Below are 21,215 nucleotides of genomic sequence, written 5' to 3'. Positions count from 1 at the left end.
AAGGAACTGGTGATGTAGTCAGTGCACCCCCAAAGGTCTGATGTGGGCTAGCTGGGGCTTCCTTTGTTGGGAGAGGGAAAAATGAAAATGACTAGTCAAGATCAAAGGAGCTTTTCATATTGAATAAAGACTCCATTATTTGTTTTAGTTTTGGCACTTACCTCCTTCCAAAACTCACAAAGCTGTCTTCTTCTTCATCATCTTCTTTCCTCTGCAATTCTTATGGGTATTTCATTTCCGTAAATCTTTTTGTTGATTTTGTGTACAAAAGTGCGAACAATCATTATGTTCTTTTCGATTCAGCAATCTGTGATAAACAAACAAATGAGAATCTCAATTCCCCCAATATCCTGTCTCTCCTCCTTCCCAACATGATGTTCTCTTTCTAGGAGACGAGGGAGAAGGGGTTAAAAAGATCTATATGACATTAGTTGTAAAGAAAGCATTGATTAAGGACAGAAATTCCACAACCTCTACTTACCTCTCTCACCTCCAAAACAAAGAACTTAGGCTCAAGTAGTCCAAGTAACACTCATTTGGGTTATTAATGGTGGCTACTTACTCGGGTAGTCACTAATCGAATGATTATGTTCTAACCATCCGAAAAGAAATTAAATTTTGAGGGTAAGTACAAGAATCACCGTCACCATCATCACCATCATCATCTTTCCACAAAGATTAGAGTTTCACTCTCGGAGAACAGCTTGGTGTCACTCGCAGTTATAGGTACAAGTATAGGCATATTATTGGTATCGTGTCCGCCGATATTATACAAATAGTTTGGAATTGGATCTTGTCCGGCGATGATCGGCTGTAATTTCAAAATTGAATTAATTTTTGTCCGATACATCCACAACAACTAGTAATTAGAGCTAGGCAATTTCTAATAAATCCAATGATCGAATTGAATCCGAACAAGATATCGAAATCGACATCCTAAACACACTTGGAAACAAATAGAACAAAGATGAAAGTAAAACCTATTCTATTTTCTTTTTCCCCACCTTTGTTTGATCAAAACAAATCCAAATTAGCTCAAATTCTACTGTTTTCACTTTTCACCATCACAAAGACAATAGAAAAATATCTTGGTTACCTCGCAAACGATGGATGACTAGCAGGATTTTGCTATTGTGAATTATCTTTCCTGGTTGATTTGAGTTGGCTGATTATGCATTGAACAACCTGGTTTGTGTACTATGATTTGATTATAGGTTCTATTGATTTAATCGAGAATAAGGACAATCCTCTTTTGGAAGTTTGAGATGCGTAGAAAATTGTAATTTCAATTGAGGAACTAAGAAGTACGTAAAAAATATGCGGACTTGTAGTGATAACTCGGAAGGATTAAGGCTGACTAAAAGGTGATGTCCTCTCTGAATCGGCAGTAAGTGTTGTCAAAAGGGCATGACGATCTTGTGCCAAGTACACTCTCGGTCCTTATAAACACATGTTCATATGTCATTCATTTTCCAACCTAAACAATAGGGATCTAAGAGATGTAACGAGGGAAGAAAAGGATTTCAAACCTTCAACTAATCATATAAGATACTAAAATACTACAAATCAAAAGGTCGTATCCAGCTTACAAAGGCTAAGATAATATAGGAAAGCTCATGCCGGCTTTGCACCACCATTTTCTTGTGGTGTTACAGAGTGTGCTACCACTCTTTTGGAGCTGCTTGATGTCCCCGTAATGGTCCTGCCCATGAACTTTCCAGCCTTGCCGAGGCCACGCCCACGCACCAACAAGCCCTACTACCCGCCCCAATCCCGCCCAACCGACCTACTCCAGCCCCAATGCCACTCCCCACAAATCCAACTCCAGCCCCAACTCGCATCCAGCCATCAAAGAAAAAGAAGAAACCCGGATAGAAGTTGGGTATTATCCATGTCCCCAAAATCCGGACACTACTCGAGTGGTTGTCCCGTGTCCCCCACCCTATCACTCCACCTCAATTCCCCTACCCTTCCTTCCTTCCTTCCTCCCATTTTTTTTTTTTTTTTTTTTTTGTAAGCCTCCTTCCTCCCTTCAAGAGAGCTAAAAAGAGAGCGAGCATCTTCGAGGAATAAGTCCCAATCATATCTCATAACCCATGTCCCCACCCCACCCCACCCCACCCCGGCTTCCAACTTTTGTTTTCTCTCTAAGTGTCTAGTCTCTCCCCACTGTACCATCGTTTGTTTTCTCCATCTTAAGAGGCCTGCCTCAAGATGGAAAGTGAATGGTTAGAGCTTCATGTCAACCTCACACTCTCTCAAAGGGCTCTTGGTCCTTATGCCAAAAGCCAACTACACAAAGGGTACTCCTCGCAAGCAAGCTACCTCAGCCCACAACTTAAAAGGTGTCTCTCTCTCTCACTTCTTAATTTTCAGTCCAGACTCAGTAGTCCATACAACCATACCCGTAGTAGTAGTACCGTAGTATGATATATCAACACCCCACGTGCCATAAAGCTCTACAAAGCTCCAAAAAGCTCATGCCCTCAAAGTGACGCCGACGACAATCCCCATTAGAATTTCAAATCAAACCTATCTTTTTGGTCCTCAAACGAAGCAAAAGAATTGAATGAACGAAGACGGAAGAGAGAAGTAGAAAATACTCTCCACCCTCGAGATCAAAACCACATGTTCATACATATATAAACTACATAAGCAAATCCAAAGATAAACACAGAATGAATCGAGCGAAACAGAGAGAGCGAGAGAGAAAGGAGAGTTTAAGATTAAAAAAATAAAATTAAAACAACAAAATTTAACCGCAAAAACCCTAAACAAAAGAATATTGGACAAAAACTTGAAATACTAACAACAGATCAAACACAAGAACTAATACTTTCTCACAAATCAAAACATGTAAGAAAAAAGAGAGAGAAGGATTCAATGGGATCGAACCTTGTGGGACTTGCGAGAATTGGTGTTGCTTGATTCACCGTTGCTCTGTCGTTTCGAGAAGTTTGACGGTTGAGAGAGGAAACAGATTTGAGAGAACTTTGAGAGAGAGATGGAAAGAGCGGGGAAATGAAAAGGTTTTTGAGAGAGAGATGGACAGGCGGGGAAGTGAAAACAATTTTGGGGTTTTTTTTGGCTGAAAACTATTATTTTTTACGGCGTTTATTTATAAATGCCGTTGTATTGTGACATACAACGGCATTTCTTTGGAAACGCCGTTAAAAAAAATATTATACCATTATTAAATAGTGAACTACAGTGGCGCTTGTTAAAAAAACGTCGCGGAAACTAGTTTGTTTAACGGCGATTGTGATCAAACACCGTTATATATTCATATATGTCGGCGTTTATACCCATACGCCATTATACCTTTATATATGACGGCATTTTTAATAAAATATCGGTATATCTTCACATATGGCGACATTTGTAAAATATGCCGCAATAGCTCAACCCAAAGTGCCGCCATTGCACCAATTTCTTGTAGTGGAGTATCAAAAAAGAAGTTTAAGATAGTGGTGTTTCAGTAAATATAGGCTAAATGTAGGGGAATGATAGTAATTGCCCCTTATTTTAAATGAGAAAGAATACTACCCGGTCCTTTGCTTTAGCGTGTCAATCACTCCCAAACAAAAAACAGCCTTGGGGTGCCGGGAAATGACCACCCTATTACCCACATATGATGGAGATTTTGTATCTAAGCATGGTCGCCGTGCAAGGCAAACGATCGGGTAGCGTTCAATTCCCCTTATTTTACTTTTCTGATTGGTTAATGAGTTTGCAATTCTGAAAAACGTGTTTGTACTTTGTACTTCCAATTGAAACTATAAGCCGCATTATTGAAGTTCTGGTGACTTCAAGTCTTCAACAACAAATTAATAAAATACTGATCCCAACTTGTTCACTACCCTTTTTCCACCAAAAAAAACTTGTTCACTATCCTTTAGAAATAGGAATGTAACAAAGACGAACATGCACCGGTGTGTATTTAGAAAGAAAAGCTTTGCTCGGTCCTTGCGAAGTTAATGAGAAATCGATTTAAAACTTTCGAGTCTTCTATGTTACCAAGGATACACTTGAGTCTCTGGTCTAAGTGGACCAAAAGACTCATTCAAATTAGACACACAAGTAAAATTTTACATCGAAACAAACGAAACCTAAAATATTTTATCACCTTGTAATATGAAAATAGTAAAAACAAAATTAAGAAAAATTACTTGTACACCCTAGGAATTATGGCCCGATTGCTTGATACACCCAATTTTCCAAACAATTACTTAGAAGCCGTTTTCTTGAGTGTTACAACAAAGAAAGTATCTCTTGATGGGCTCCTTGATGGCTGTTGGCTTAAATTGGATAACTCTCCTCCTCCTTCCTCCTCCTCCTCCTCCTCAATTCTGGTGACCACGAACATGTGACATGCTATACTAGTGACCAGACCCAGTTATGTATGACTTTATTTTGTTGCTTACCAATCAGATTATAGCAATTAGAATTTATCAAAACACAACTTCGATGACTGGCCCGACTCTAGTGATCCACAAGATCTCTAGCAACTGGTAGCTTGATTTTAATAACTTGTCACTCAGGCAACTATAGGAGAACATTTTTCAACACCTACTCTATAGGACTATTTCCTTTTTTATCAGTATTAAATAATGGTTAGCATTTAGGATTATCTGAAGGATGTCACAAACGCAATGGAGACGGATGGAGACGTTCTTGATTGACAATTGATCGAATACGGTGCGTAACAATCTTCCTCGCTGCAATGCAATCGATAAGTGATCGTACAAGAACAATCTCCCATACTCCAAATCCTAGAACAGTGATGGAAGGTCTTGAGATGTACACACACACACGGTGAAGTGAAAGGGAGAGAAACAAGAGAGACATTTAGAGAGAGAGAGAGAGAGAGAGAGAGAGAGAGAGAGTTCTGTGCATATACATTCTCTTGAGGTGGGCGGCTCTTAGTTATCTCATATAACTGTAGCCTAAATGAGGAAACCATAGGAGAACATTTTTCAACACCTACTCTATAGGAGTATTTCCGCGAGAAGTATGCTTCAACGTGCTTCTAATCTCGGTGATCAATCCTGCATTAAAAGAACATGTTTAATGATTGCTTTCATAAAGTGTTTTTTTTACCACTATTAAATAATGGATAGCGTTTAAGGATCGAGACGTCCTTGATTGATAGTCGATCGAACACGTCGCATGACAATCTTCCTCACAGCAAAGCAATCGATAAGTGGTCGTACAAGAACGATCTCCCACACTCCAAATCCCAGAACAGTGATGGAAGATCTTGAGATGTAGACACACACAGAGTCAAGTGAAAGGGAGAGAAACGAGAGAGAGAGAGAGTTGTGTGCATATACATTTTGTTGAGGTGGGCGGCTCTTGGTTATCTCATATAACCGTAGTCTACCTCTTTTCAACCTCTTTTCGTGTTTGAGTATGAGCATGAGACCCTAAGTGCATGGCCCCTTCTCCAAGTAATTCTAAGTAGACTCTATATGGGTCCACAGTTGCCTCATGTGGGCGACCGGATTGGGTGAAACCGGATCCACCAACAACTACAAATGAAATAGAAATGTGTTTCGAAGGCATTGTAATAGAAGCATTTTTGGTAGTTCTACGACTCTATTGGCTGTTTTACTCATCGATTGCTTGTGCCCTTGATTTAATTGTATGTTGACTTATATGTCCCCTTATTATTACTTGTGTTACTGGTTCAATTATTTGCTTATTGTTTTTATCTACTGTGTCCCCCTTATTTCCCCTTTTATTCTCCCGAGTATTTTGTTATTGGTGTTCTTTCCTTGTGCCCTCCATTATTATCCTATTGTTTTCCTAGTATTGGCTACTGATGTTTGTTGTGTCCTATACCTCCCCCCCCCCCCCCTTGTGATTCCCTTTCCATGTGTATCTCATTATCTTAGTTTTGTGTAGTTTTTGTTATAATTGTTTAATGAGATAGAACCTTTTGTTTATTCCTATTTTTATTGGTGCGTCAGGTAGGCAGCTGACACTATGTTCTACCAAGCCAATCCCTTTTACATGGATCCTAGGCCCCTTTGGATCCATGTAGCGGATCCCATATTTAGTTGGGATAAGGTCATGGTTATTGTTGTCTACGAGTGCTCTTTTCATCTTATAGGGCACTTGAAGTTGTGCAAGGACTTCCAATTGAAACTCATCTTCCAAATGAAAAGGATATAGTGATTCTTTTGTGTAGCATACCTGTATTAGTAGTTTTTTTTTTGGTAAATCACCTGTATTAGTAGTTATGCAAAGGAGATATGGTAATGCTTCCTGCAATTGTAGTATAATAATGACAGAAATTTACACTACACCCAATTGTAGTATAAACCTTTATTACCACTATTTTCTGGCATTCGTGGCAGTTGAAGATGCGTAGGCGTGTTAGAATCACAAGGACTCAAGAAATTATAAATTAAATTGAATATAATTTTTAATCAGGAAAGAGTGGGATCTTTTCAGTTTCTCGATCACTCCACGAACATTCCCACTACCCTGGCGGCAGCAAAATTTCGTTCCTTGCAAATACCCCTCTTTTACCATATAAAAGGTCCTCTTAAGCATGCACTCTCTGTTCGTTCTTATTAAGAACTTTACTGTCTCCTGCACTACTACCACTTCTTCAGCATGGGAATGTTTTCTGTGTTTTTCAACTAGATTTTCGTTAAAATTGCGAGGTTTCGTCTTCGTCACTGCTAGACTTACTGCGTGTAGGAGCCCGACCATGATTTGTAAAAGATCCAGCTTTTGTAAGTATTAGGTGTAATTCCCTTTGCAGAGAGTAGAGAGTAGGAACTGCACGTCATTTCAATCATTCAGGGGGGCAAGCCAGTCATTTCATCCACACCTGTCTGAGCCCATCTTAGATTCCAATCATAATTTGTTCAGTTTTATAAAATCCTCTGCTATTTTTCCTATGGTTTCTTTGATGGATCGATAGATTTTCAATAATATGTCCCCTGTTTCCTAACCTTTGTTTTTTTTCGTTGTTTGATTCGTTTGTTATATTTTTATAGGATCGCATGACACACCTAAGAGGGAAGCTGAATTAGATCGAAAATCTCAGAAATTTAAAAAAAAAATGTTTTATAACCAATGTGAGTAGATCCCTACAAGGTCCACCTTGTTAGATCAAAACTCAGCTCAATTTCATTCATACATGTAATTTTGTTTATTTGATGTAATTGAAATGCTAACATCATGGTCAGTTAATTAATTATAATTAACAAAATTATTTTAAAGGTCAACTACTATCACTCCCTACACTTAGTCTATAATTACTAAAACTTTCGTACCTTAAACTTCTTTGATACTCCCCTACTTTTAAACTTTTACATCTCTTTCTCCCCTCATGTTTTTAAATACCCAGATTACCCTTCCTTTTCACCTAGTAATCTGCTAATCTATTTATCCATTCTTAGTGAGTGACTCACAAGTTGCATTTACCAAACCAAGAAAGAACCAACCGGTTAACAAATTTGCTTTTACCGAACCAAGCTCTTTCAACAGTCCTCCCACTAACAAAGTGGTAGTTCTTTTGATACTTATTTTATCATTTCTTTATAATTTTTTAGGGATAAAGAACGCCACCCAATCGAGGGGATGCGACGGAATTTCGTTCGTGGTTGTGTCTTGGCATAGGTACACGCCGTGTTGTGCGACCAAGTGGCGTTCCTTTTTCCTATCTCTTAATCCCTAAAACCTCTTGTTGCTACCTTATTGAATGTACCACTGATTTCATCCCAATGCGGATGAGACCGATACTGATCCCATCCCAATATCGATCTTACCATCGATTATTAAATCCATGATGATGAACGAGACAAAAGGAAAAAAATTTAGATAAATTGACATATGTCCTTAAGTAAGTCCTAATGTATTTAAATATAATTCAACCGAAAAAATAATAATTTAATCACATTAAAATACATAAGGGAAAGAACTACTGGTTAGTGGAATGAGTGTTGAAAAGCCAATGCTTTTCTCTCTTGGTTTGGTAAAAGCAAACTTGTTAAAAATTTGTTAATTGGTTGATTCTTTCTTGGTTCGGTAAAACCAACTTGTGAGTCACTTACTAAAATTGGATAAATAGATTAGCAATTTACCAGTGAAAAAGAAGGGCAATCTAAGCATTTAAAAACATGAAGGGAGAAGGAGATGTAAAAATTTAAAAGCAAAAGAGTATCAGAAAAGAATTTTAAGGTAGTGGAGTTTTAGCAAATATAGGCTAAGTGTAGGGGAGTGATAGTAAGTATCCCTTATTTTAAATGAGAAAGAACACTACCAAATCATGTGCTTTAGTGGGGCAATCACTCCAAAACAAAAAACAGCCTTGGGGTGCCTGGAAATGACCGCCCTATTATCCCCATGTAATGCTGGATTTTCCAGAGCGCCCGCGGTTTTGTGATGACTTCAACAACAAACCAATAAAATACTGAACCGGTGTATTCAGAAAAGCTTTGCCCGGTCCCTGCGAAGTTAATGAGAAATCGACTTAAAACTTTCAAGTCTTCGATGTTACCAAAGATACCCTTGAGCCTCTGGTCTAAGTGGACCAAAAGACTCATTCAAATTAGACACAAAGAGGTAGTCAAAGCTACCTACCTACCCATTTCTCTCTCTCTCTCTACCATAAAATCTTATAAATAGAGAGTTGGGGTCCTCCCTCTCTAATATCTCCCACCAACTGTAGTTAGACGCACATAGCTACGCACAGGAAAAACCCTCCAAAGTTAAAAAAATGCAGCAAGCACAGGCCATTTGCAATCCACAAAACTTCTCCATCACCGGAAATTGCCGGAATCTGCCACATTATCATTTAAGAATCCCGGCGGCAACCGCTTCCAAATTCCGGCGACAATCAATCTCAGCAGTGGCATCGCCACCACGCCCATGTGAGACAGTAACACACTCAATGCCACCAGAGAAGGTAGAAGTATTCAGATCGCTTGATAACTGGGCCAGTCAAACCATCCTCCCGATGCTAAAGCCAGTAGAGAAATCCTGGCAGCCACATGATTTCTTGCCAGACTCCACCCAACCGTCCGATTCATTCATAGACCAAGTCCGTGCCCTACGTGAACAAACCTCTAGATTGCCCGACGATTACTTGGTGGTGTTGGTGGGTGATATGATCACTGAAGAGGCTCTCCCCACGTACATGTCCATGATAAACCGGTTCGATGGGGTTACGGATGAGACCGGGGCGAGTTCAGACCCTTGGTCTGTTTGGACTAGGTGTTGGACCGCTGAAGAGAACCGGCACGGCGATCTTCTCAAAACGTACCTTTACCTGTCTGGACGCGTCAACATGCCAACGGTGGAGCGTTCTATCCAGTACCTCATCGGTGCAGGGATGGATACTGGATTGGAAAACAATCCTTACTTGGGATTCGTTTACACGTCATTCCAAGAGAGGGCAACATTCGTGTCTCACGGCAACACCGCTCGTTTAGCGAAGGAGAATGGTGATCTGGCGCTTGCACGCATATGTGGCATAATAGCATCGGACGAGAAGCGACATGAGAATGCGTATATCAAGATGGTGGAGAAACTACTAGAGGTGGACCCCACGGACACCATGTTGGCGATTTCTGATATGATGCGCAAGAACATCACGATGCCTGCACATTTGATGTACGATGGTCAAGACCCACATTTGTTCCATCACTTCTCTGCTGTTGCACAAAGGCTTGGTGTCTACACAGCCAAAGACTATGCAGATATATTGGATTTCTTGGTTGGGAGATGGAAGCTGGAGAAGCTGGAGCGACTGAGCAGCTCTGGGCAACAAGCGCAGGATTTCGTGTGTGGGTTGGCACCCAGGCTTAGGAAGCTACAGGAGCGAGCTGATCAGAGGGCCCAAAAGATGCAACCACAAAGTGTGAGGTTCAGTTGGATATTCAACAAGGAGGTCACTCTGTGAGATGCGTAGAAGAATATTCACTAAGGCAGTGGATAATGGAGATCGATATACCGTATTGACCTAATGTTGGGTTCCCTGTGAACTAGGTTTCTTTTGTGTATATGATTTATTTTTGACATGCAATCTTTTTTTCTATGTTGTAATTTCTCATTATTGGCCAACTAGGGCATCTGGTACACACTATGCATAAAACCTCTTATTGTTGAGGATCAATTCAAAGAAGAAATTATCTCAACACTGACACACCGCAACAGTTTCCAATATGACGACCTCCTCAATGAAACTGTAAACATCAAGGCTGTGCTTGACATGTATTTTTGGAATAGATTAACAGAATAGAGAAGAATCGGGTTTCAGAACATGTATAGGACCCAGAATCTATTCCAAAAATTCATATCAAACACAGCCTAGTTAAGATTCTATGTGCTTCATTTGTTCATTCCCCATCTTTTATTTTTTTAATATTAATATTTGGGAAAGAGAACGTTAACTAATATTGTGTGTGATTGTATACCTGCATTAAGACAAAACCTGACACGAAAAGACCACGACACCCTTGTACGTTTCCACTTTTTTAGGGGGTGCAGTTGTCTTTTTGCATCACGTTGTGTCCAGGCGCAGGTACACACCCACATGAAATACCGGTTGGCATTCTTTCTCCCTTAATATTTTTATCACATTATAATATGAAGACACTAATAAAAATTAAGATAAAAGATTTCATGGGTATTACACTATTACAACCTCTGTTAGCAATATCGCGTTTAAAACTCTGGGTTTTAAACATGTTCTCGTTTATTCTTTTTTTTGGCTTTGAACACGTTTTGTCGTATGTTTTTCACACATACGAGAAAAAAATGGCAAACGGTAAGTATTCCCTTTTTAAACTTGTTTAAAACATGTTACCCTTTTCTTTCTTTTTTTTTGGGTTTTTTTATGACCTTGGACTTGTCGAACAATGGTTGATTTAACTGATTATATCTCTCTCTCGAACTCTGATCAGCCTGATTCTTTCACCAACGTAAAAGATGACTCAAAAGACTACATTTTTCATTATATCACCTTCTACTCAAGATCAATGTATTCTACTCAAGATCAATGTACGGACATCGAAATTAGAACCATGTATTTCAGATAAAAATTCCTCAATTTATATGATAATAATGCCATTTTTTTGAAATATAAACGTTTAAACCTCATACTATCCATTTTCCATTTTTTACCGTTCTCTATTTTTTTGATCGTTTTATTTGACCGTCCGTTTGTAAATTTTTTACCGTTTAAAACCCGTACTATAAGACTTCGCTTTTTTCCTATTCTTGTTTTTGCTAACTATGGTTACAACAAAGTAAGTATCTCTTGATGGGCTCTTTGACGGCTGTCTGCTTAAATTAGATAACCCTCATTCTCTTCCTCCTCCTTACCTCTTCAATTCTGGTGACCAGGAACCTGTGACATGCTAAACTTGTGACCAGATCCAGTTATCTATCACCATAGTTAGTAAGTTCGGGTACGACAATAATACGGGAACGGATACGTACGGCAATTATTCAGCCCATATATTAATAATACGTTCTAAAAAATTCGGAGTAATACATCACGTATAGCAAACTAATTTTTACGCAAATAAACTCTAATCTCTCATGCGTTCATGGACACTTAAAACCAATATCACTATAAAATTTGAAATCATTTCTCATTCTTTTGGATCTCTACATCTAATATCAATTAAGTTTAAACATGTCTATCAAACCAAATGTTGATAGGTAATACATCAACCACAATCTATCATAGCAAAAAATAGCATGTATCAGTAAAAAACCCAAGCTAGAGCTACTTAATTAGGCTGCATTAATTTATGCAAGTCAAGATCCAATCCACTTCTTATTGACTATGCTACATAACCAATCAATTGATTGCAGACTGATGCAACTTGGAAGAGCCAAGGTAGGTGTTGGTGCTAGCCAGTAAATATCCATCAATTTCATGGATCAGGCACTAGGGTCAGAATCTAGAGGGGTTTTTTTTTTTGGTTAAAGAATCCAGAAAGTTATGGCTAGCACTTGAACGACTTAACAGCCTATGCTCTCTCTCACGATGAGTCTAGGTTTGGTTTCAAATTCTAAATGGATTGTAGTAGAACCGATATCAAGATGATAGGATTGTTTGTTATGTGCGATGATGGAAGTTGAAAGCTTGTTGGACTCGGTATTTTTCTAGTGTAGATTTGGAACAAGCTCTTAAGATTCCTTAGGATGCTACACTCTCAGGGAATACCAGATCAAGAAGGAAATGAAGGAGTTTGATTCAATTAGGTAGCTGGAATTTCATGTTTGTGCGTAACCCTCCAATAAGAAATGATAAAACCATGAATCGAAATCAACTTACACAAATAAAAAAAAACACCTAGTTTATCTATATAAATCATATCACTCTAGAGAGAGAGAGAGAGAGAGAGAGAGAGATGAAAGATACCTAGATTTGATGGATATGGACTAGAACTAGAGTCTTCAAGGTTGATCAGAGAACCAAAGAGAGAGATGAAAGATACCTAGATTTGATGGATATGGACTAGAACTAGAGTCTTCGAGGTTGATCAGAGAACCAGAGTGCTTTCCTTGACTGTTAAAGTAGATGGTTTGCAAGAACTAGAGTCTTTGGGTTTCAAGTTAAGGGGTTTTCTCACTGGCTTTTGGGCTTTTAGGTTTTAGTTTTTTATTTTGTTTTAATTGAAACTCATAAATCTTTATTAATACATGATTAATATAACAATTAATACACATATAGTACAGTATTTCTTCAAAGTTGCATATAAAATTTGACTACTAACATAATGGTCAGTCAATCAATTATAACAAAATATTTTAATGGGTTTGCAATCCTGAAACACGTTGTTGTACTTCTTATTGAAACTATATGCTGCATTATTGAAGTTCTGGTGACCTTAATACTTTTTTCTTTTTTGGTAAACTGTTGACCTTAATACAAACCAATAAAATACTGATCCCAATTTGTTCACCACCCTTTTAAAAATAGAAATGTAAGAACCCGGAAAGTCGTAAAGTTTAGAAGTCAAGGAAATACAATCACTATGCACTAGGCAATAGGCACTGTAGACTCGGCTCCTGTTCAGTATCCTGCCCGGGCTGCATGTGTAACACCGGACACAGTGAGGCATAAAAAGATCGTCTCACCCCTGTCCGAGCATCTTGCCCAAGCAAGGGTGAGGCGGTCCGTCCATAAGTTACTGAGAAATCAACTTATCACTTTCAAGTCTTCGATGTTACCAAAGATACACTTGAGCCTCTGGTCGAGACCCACATTTATTCCACCACTTCTCTTCTGTTGCACAAAGGCTTGGTGTCTACAGAGCCAGAGACTATGCAGATATATTGGACTTCTTGGTTGGGAGATGGAAGCTTGAGAATCTGGAGGGACTGAGCAGCTCTGGCCAACAAGCGCTGGATTTCGTGTGTGGGTTGGCACCTACGTTTCGGATGCTACAAGAACGAGCTGATCTGAGGGCCCAAAAGATGCAGCCACAAAGTGTGCGGTTCAGTTGGATATTCAACAAAGAGGTCATTTTGTGAGATTAATATTCACTAAAAAACAATGGAGAATGGAGATGCACCGTATTGGTCTGATCCTGTGAACCGAGTTTCCTTTTGTATATTGGATTTATTTTTGGCATGCAATTTTTCATTTTGTATTGTAATATCCTTGTTGGTGGATTAGGGTATTTTGTACACACTTGTTTAAATCCTCTTATTCTTGGGGATCAATGTGCTGGTGTTTCCACTAAATTCAGCATGGACGGCGTGAATTGAAGATGCTATAAAATGAAATGAATCAAAGAGTGAGTTCTACCAGTGCCTTGGTAATCCAAAGACTTTTCAAAAAGAAATGCAAAGATTGCAATGCCAAGAACAATATAAAGAAGCAATCAAATTAATTCTCTCCAAATACATATTTGGTCAAATGAAGGACTACAAGATCTTCAATTTGACTTAGAAGGATGCATCATTGCATCTATAGTACTATTGGAGAGTAACCCCAACAGGTACTTTTAAAGAAAAGAACAGAAACCATTTTACAATTAAGAATAAAATAAAATAAGGGGCCGATTTTCATGCACGATTGTGCATAAAAGGAATTTTTTACACTGGATTTTAGTAACCGTCAGATTAAAGCATTTTAATCTGAACCGTCGAAGGATAACTTCTCTTATACGATTATCTTTTAGTTACTTTTTTAAATACAGGTAAAAGATTTTGTTTTTATCAACAATAATTAAAAAAAAAAATACAAAACACGTCTCTGCAACTTCCTTTTTCATTCAATGCCTCTCCTCTCTTCTCTCACGATGATCAAACCCTTGCGCCAACAGTACAACTGCTCTCTCACGCCGACGACGGTCTCACGTGACGGAGCACCCTCACGCCGGCACATTATCCAACAGTCCAGGGCGAATCGAACTTCTTGGTTTTAAAACTCCTACTCCCTCTTTGCGAAAACAGTGTTGCAGTAGAGTTCCTCTTCTTCGCAACACTAATCTGGAGAGAAATCCATATTTCAATCCATAATATATATAGATAGAGAGAGAGAGAGAGAGAGAGGGAGAGATCTCAACAGCGCGGATTTGAAGAACCTTCACCTTCCCAAATAGCAGCCGTATTCCTCTTCTAGCCGCGGGGAAAAAAGCTTCCACGGCAGTTCGAGAGGGAGGAGTGGAGATTGCCAGGGAGAAGAGTTAAAAAAAGAAAAAACAGAGAGCATAAAAGGAGAGCAGAGAGAGTGAACCAGAAGGAGGGAATGAAAAGGATCTGAGACAGTGAAGCCGAGGCTTCTCTGAGCCGGGGGAGGCGACCAGCCAGTGTGGTTCATCATCTTCTTCCCGTTTTTTGTTTTTATTTTTTTCTCTTTGCTTGAATTCCAGCCATGGTTCTCCATCTTCCTTCCATTTTCTGAATTTCTTTCACTCATCACTGAACCCATTACTCCCTAAACCCATCTGTTCACCACCATCAACGAATCTCACTCACACCCCAGTCAAACCCATTTTCGTTTTTCCTTCTCTTCTTTATTTCTTCACTTCTACCTAAGAGTTAACCAAATTCGGTTTCTGGAAGGGAACAGCCGATGCCTCTCCTCGATGGAACCAAGCAAACAGGGTTGTTCTGGGAGAAATAGGGAGTGGAAAATGATAGCTTACCTGGACCGTGAGAAAGCCCTAAGCAATGGTTTCTTTTGCAAGAGAACGTATTTGAGAGAGGGAGTTGCAGAGAAGGAAACCAAAAGGAAATTCTTTCGTTTTTTTATCTTTTGCAAGAGAAAAGGAGGTTGCAGAGAACTGGAAAAAATGGATTTTTTATGTTTGGCATGAGAAAAGGGAGTTGCAGAGAAAAAAATGGAAGTTGTTTCGTTTTTTTTTTGTTAATTATTATTGATAAATATAAAAGGCAGTCTTTTATACGTATTTGAAAATATAACCGTATAGGAGTATATACCCTACTTTATCCTTGAACGGTTCAAATTAAAACTCTTGAATCTAATAGTTAATAAAATCCAGTGTAAAAGATTCCTCTTATACACGACCGTGTATGAAATTTTTTGCCATAAAATAAAACATAAAAACAAAGATTTGTTTGATTGTTTTGTGGGTTCCTCCCTTTGTTTTGAATTTTTCCTTGTATAGGCATCCTCAGGTGGTTTCTGTAGTTACCAGGTAGTTTAATAACTACCCACTTATTTGAGAGCTTGTTGTAACCACCTTGCTGATCGTTCGTAAGTCACTGACCGTTTCGGGTCCTTGACCGCTTTCCAGTCACTAATTAACATGTTAATCTAGACTGAAATAGATTTCGGTCTATTTCTCTATTGACCGAAATAGACAGAAAATAAGGTATAAACAACGTCATAGGCCACACTCAGAGGTCTTTGGCTAGCACCGGTTATTCATTAATTCATGCCAACCAAAACTCATTTTGTGTCGGATTTTGTAGCATTTCTACAATTGTGGACTCTTCGAGTTCTTGTTTGAATTGCTTTTCTACCTTGCATCTGCCAACTCAAAACTGATCTAGATTCTTCTAGAGACCATAGCGGGCGTTATGGAGGTTGCTATGAATGTAGGACTTCCTCACAATCCCCTTAGAGCTAAAGAGTTCTCTAAGAGTTGGGATGAGGAATGCTAACCTTGGGCGTGGGTAACACCCTAGGCTATAAATAGGAGGTACTTCTCATGTTTTTAAAAACCTTAGAAACCTTAAAAATATCAGAGAATACTTTTGAGAATTCTAAGAGTTACTTAAGAATGCATGAAATAGGTTCACCTTGTTAGATCAAAATTCAGCTCAGTTTCATTCATTCAATTTTTATATCGTGTAGGTATTGTAGATGTTAATTCAAATTTATTTGAGTTTTATCAATCAAAATTTTAATGTTACAAATCTTCTATTAATATTCTGCAGGGAGAATATAACTGTTAGCGACCCTCCAGAGAGAACCTTAATATTAGCGACCCTCCTCTATCATCAATTCACTACCAGCGGTGTCACTCGTAAATATGGGTCCCTGGACGTCTTTACTGGAATCTTTGCCTTGAAGAAATATCTTATTTCTGTTTTGTTATATATGGATAGTGTATTAGATGATCTAACAAATGTCTTAAACTTAATTGTAAACTGCAGGATTCATTTGACACGCTGGTGCTAAGGAGCGTGTCAAATGAATCCCGCAGTTTACAATTAAGTTTAAGACATTTGTTAGATCATCTAATACACTATCCATATATAACAAAACAGAAATAAGATACTTCTACAAGGCAAAGATTCCAGTAAAGACGTCCAGGGACCCATATTTCCGAGTGACACCGCTGACAGTGAATTGATGATAGAGGAGGGTCTCTAATATTAAGGTTCTCCCTGGAGGGTCGCTAACAGTTACATTCTCTCTGCAGAATATTAATAGAAGATTTGTAACATTAAATTTTATTGATAAAACTCAAATAAATTTGAATTAAAATCTACAATACCTACACTATATAGAAACTAATAATGTCTTTATCTCCACCCTTCTCCTCTCGTTCTTTACCATCATACGCTACCTGTAAAACACAAAAAAGAGAAAACAATAATGAAATCTAAAGAGTGTGGGTTGCAGGTCAACGGTTATCCCAAGCATTAACACTCAAATAAAACAAATTAACAGATACAACCCAGCCGAAAGAGAAAATGGGTGGGTTCAGTAGTTAATCTTGGCGAAAAGATGGGAATGTAAAACTCAAAGATATATAAACAAAAAAATACAAGAAATTGCAAAACTCAAAAGAACATTATAAAGATAAACAAAAATCAAACTGCAGTTAAGAAATTGTAAAATAAATAACAGATTGGAGAGAGAAGCACAGTGCAAGAAAGCGCAAAACCCAAAATATAAAAAAAATAGATCAAAACAAAAGAAGAAACAAGCAAAATACAAGAGAATTGCAAAACACAAAACACATTGCAAGAAATTGAAAAACGCAAAAGATTCAGTGAAACTATTCGTATGACTCATCCCCCTTCCTTTTTCTTATCCTCATGGCTTTTGTATGACTCTATGTCTGTTTGTTATTCAAGGGTTTTTAAATAAAACGTATTTTCACTAAAAAAAAAATAAAAAAAATCAACCCCACCCTCAGGGGAAAAAGATCCTGTGTAGCGGTGGCGGGAGCTGCATAGGTGCAGCACCGCTAAATGACAGCAAAAACAGGGGTAAGGTAGTCATTTCACAGGTGGGTCCCACCTGGGCCGCACATGTGAAATGACCAGCCCCTGTATTTGGGGTGGTTTTCGTGCTGCACCTGTGCAGCTCCCGCCATGGCTACACAAGAGCCAAGTCCATCCTCGGGCTATCTTTAGCGTTGGATATAATCTCACTTATCTTCGAGACAATAATGAGAATCCCAACTGCAATTGGAAAAAAAATTTTGCTACTACTGGGAATGCAGGAATGTTCCTTCTACCTTTGCTGTCAGCAAGGAAATGGAATAATTCACTTCCCCTTTGGGTTCATAAATACCTTCCTAAGTTTTAATATTTGAAAAAATACCCTTTAAGATTTGATTTCTTGGCTGCCAGCAGGGTAGCACGAACATTCCCGCCACCTTGGTGGCAGCAAAATTTTGTTCCTTGCAAATACCCCTCTTTTACCATATAAAAGCTCCTCCTAAGCATTCATTCTCTGTTCGTTCTTATTAAGAACCTTACTGCCTCCTGCACTACTACCAGTTCTTCAACATGGGAATGTTTTCTGTCTTTTCGGACTAGATTTTTGCTAAAATTACAACGTTTCGTCTTCGTCACTGATGGACTTACTGCGTGTAGGAGCCCGACCATGATTTGTAAAAGATCCAGCTTTTGTAAGTATTGGGTGTAATCCCCTCGGTAGAGTAGAGACACATGGAGCAGGAACTGCAAGTCATGTCAATCATTCAGGGGGTAGGCCAGTCATTTCATCCACACTTGTCATAGCGCATCTTAGATTCCAATCATAATTTGTTCAGTTTTATAAAACCCTTTGCTATTTTTCCTATGGTTTCTTTGATGGGTCGATAGATTTTCAATAATATGTCCCTTGCTTCCAAACTTTTTTTTTAGTTGTTTGATTCGTTTGTTATATTTTTGTAGGATCGTATGACACACCTAAGAGGGAAGCTGAATTAGATCGAAAATGTCTGAAATAAAAATAAAAAAAATGTTATAAAACCAATGTGAGTAGAATGTAGATCCCTACAAGGTCCACCTTGTTTTATCAAAACTCAGTTCAATTTCATTCATACATGTATTTTTATTTAGTTGTTGTAATTGAAATGCTAACATCATGGTCAGTCAATCAATTATAAACAAAATTATTTGAAGCGGCAATTACTATCACTCCCCTACACTTAGCCTATATTTATAAAACTCTCCTACCTTAAACTTCTTTGATACTCCCCTACTTTTAAATTTTTACATATCTTTCTTCCCTCATATTTTTAAATACCCAGATTACCTTTCCTTTTCACCTAGTAACCTGTTAATCTATTTATCCATTCTTATTGAGTGACTCACAAATTACTTTTACTGAACCAAGAAATAACCAACCGGTTAACAAATTTGCTTTTACTGAACCAAGCTCTTCAATACTCCTCCCACTAACAAAGTGGTAGTTCTTTTGGTACTGATTTTTATCATTTCTTTATTATTTTTTAGGGATAAAGAACACCACCAGGTCGAGGGGGTGCGACAGTATTTCGTTCACGGTTGTGTATGGGCGCAGGTACACGCCGTGCTGTGCGACCAAGTAGTGTTCCTTTTTCCTATCTCTTAATCCCTAAAACCTCTTGTTGTAACCTTATTGAATGTACCACTGATCCCATCCCAATACGGATGAGACCGATACTGATCCCATCCTAATACCAACCTTGCCATCGATTATTAAATCCATGATGATGAACGAGACAAACGGAAAAAAAAAATTAGATAAATTGAGATGTCCTGAAGTAAGTGTTAATGTATTTAAATATAATTCAACCGAAAAAATAATAATTTAATCACATTAAAATACATAAGGGGAAGAACTACTTGGTTAATGGAAGAAGTGTTGAAAACATGAGGGGAAAAGGAGATGTAAAAGTTTTAAAAGCAAGGGAATATCAAAAAAGAAGTTTAAGATAGTGGAGTTTTAGTAAATATAGGCTAAATGTAGGGGAGTGATAGTAATTACCCCTTATTTTAAATGAGAAAGAACATTACCTGGTCTGTGCTTTAGCGTGGCAATCACTCCCAAACAAAAAACAGCCTTCGGGTACCTGGAAATGACCGCCCTATTACCTCCATGTAATGGTGGTTTTGTGTCTAGGCATGGTCGCCACGCAAGGCAAACGATCGGGTAGTGTTCTATTCCCCTTATTTTACTTTTCTGATTGGTTAATGAGTTTGTAGTTCTGAAAAACGTGTTTGTACTTTGTACTTCGAATTGAAACTATTAGCGGCATTATTGAAGTTCTGGTGACTTCAACAACAAACCAGTAAAATACTGATCCCAACTTGTTCACTACCCTTTAGAAATAGGAATGTAACAAAGACAAACATGCACCGGTTTATTTAGAAAAGCTTTGCCCGGTCCTTGCGAAGTTAATGAGAAATCGACTTAAAACTTTCAAGTCTTCGGTGTTACCAAGGGTACACTTGAGCCTCTGGTCTAAGTGGACCAAAAGACTCATTCATATTAAACACACAGGTAAAATTTTACATCGAAACAAACAGAACCTAAAATATTTTATCACCTTGTAATATGAAGATAGTAAAAAAAAAATTATGAAAAATTACTTGTACACCCCAAGAATTATGGCCCGATTGCTTTATACACCCAATTTTTCAAACAATTACTTGAAGCCCTTTTCTTGGGTGTTCCAACAAAGAAAGTATCTCTTGATGGGCTCCTGTTTTTTTTTTTTTTTGGTGCAATTCAAGGGCCGACCGGCCATCAACTCCATCAGGGCCCCACAAGGAGGCAAGGAGAGGACCCACAAGGGGTCAAATATGGTACCCATAGGCTCCACTTCTTGGAAAGAAAATAAATGTGGACTAGATGTCGCTAAGGAGACTTGAACCACCGATCAAGTTCCTGACACAGTTCTCCCAAAAGAGTAGCAAACCACCAGGGCAAGCCCTGGATCGACTTGATGGGCTCCTTGATGGCGTGATAGATGATGACACCTATAAAGTGAATAGTAAAATCATTTAATATATGCATGGAGACTCACTCACTCATCTTACTATTTGCATTAATGAATGGAAAGACAATTCCCATTGCATTTCCATTGTCGGTGGCATTAAACAAATGAAGAAGAGTGTGGAGAGGAGGCCACATGCCATGTTCGTCACCCACAATCTACCCATCTACCCATCTACCTCACACTGAGTTGGAAAATAGAGAAGAGCAATGCAGCTACAATTTTGAACATGACACAAACATGGGACAGGGGAATTGAGAAGGTGCATGTACACTGCGTACCAGCCCCTTCCCTTGGTCTATAAATAGAGTTGAAGAAGAGGAGTTTAGTACAACGGTGAGAACAATACAACAGAGAACTAGAACTCAATGTTCTCTGAGAGATTCTTGGTATTCTTGGACCAAAAGACTCATTCAAATTAGACACACAGGTAAAATTTTACACCGAAATAAATGGAGCCTAAAATATTTTATCATCTTGTAATATAAAGACAGTAAAAAGAAATTAAGAAAAATTACTTGTGCACCCCAGGAA

The 21,215-nt window shown here is 38.4% G+C and overlaps 1 protein-coding gene and 1 long non-coding RNA gene across 2 annotated transcripts in view; one reads left to right on the top strand and one right to left on the bottom strand.

Annotated features, from left to right (window-relative positions):
* Positions 1-208: 208 nt before the first annotated feature.
* The window catches only part of LOC122644634, a 30,972-nt gene continuing 9,965 nt past the window's right edge, over positions 209-21,215 (bottom strand). The window contains exons 3-4 of the long non-coding RNA XR_006330428.1: positions 12,474-12,544; positions 209-219 (exon numbers count right to left, since the gene is read on the bottom strand). This is a non-coding gene — a long non-coding RNA (uncharacterized LOC122644634). The remainder of the gene's footprint in view (positions 220-12,473; positions 12,545-21,215) is intronic.
* Positions 8,723-9,951, top strand: LOC122644631 (stearoyl-[acyl-carrier-protein] 9-desaturase 6, chloroplastic-like). Its single transcript, XM_043838013.1, has one exon. The coding sequence runs from the start codon at positions 8,738-8,740 to the stop codon at positions 9,920-9,922; it is 1,185 nt and encodes a 394-aa protein (XP_043693948.1). The 5' UTR covers positions 8,723-8,737; the 3' UTR covers positions 9,923-9,951.

The sequence above is a fragment of the Telopea speciosissima genome, chromosome 11, assembly GCF_018873765.1.
Source record: "Telopea speciosissima isolate NSW1024214 ecotype Mountain lineage chromosome 11, Tspe_v1, whole genome shotgun sequence".
Lineage (NCBI taxonomy): Eukaryota > Viridiplantae > Streptophyta > Magnoliopsida > Proteales > Proteaceae > Telopea > Telopea speciosissima.
The sequence above is the reverse complement of the archived record's forward strand: the minus strand, read 5'-3'. Positions and strand labels throughout refer to the sequence as shown.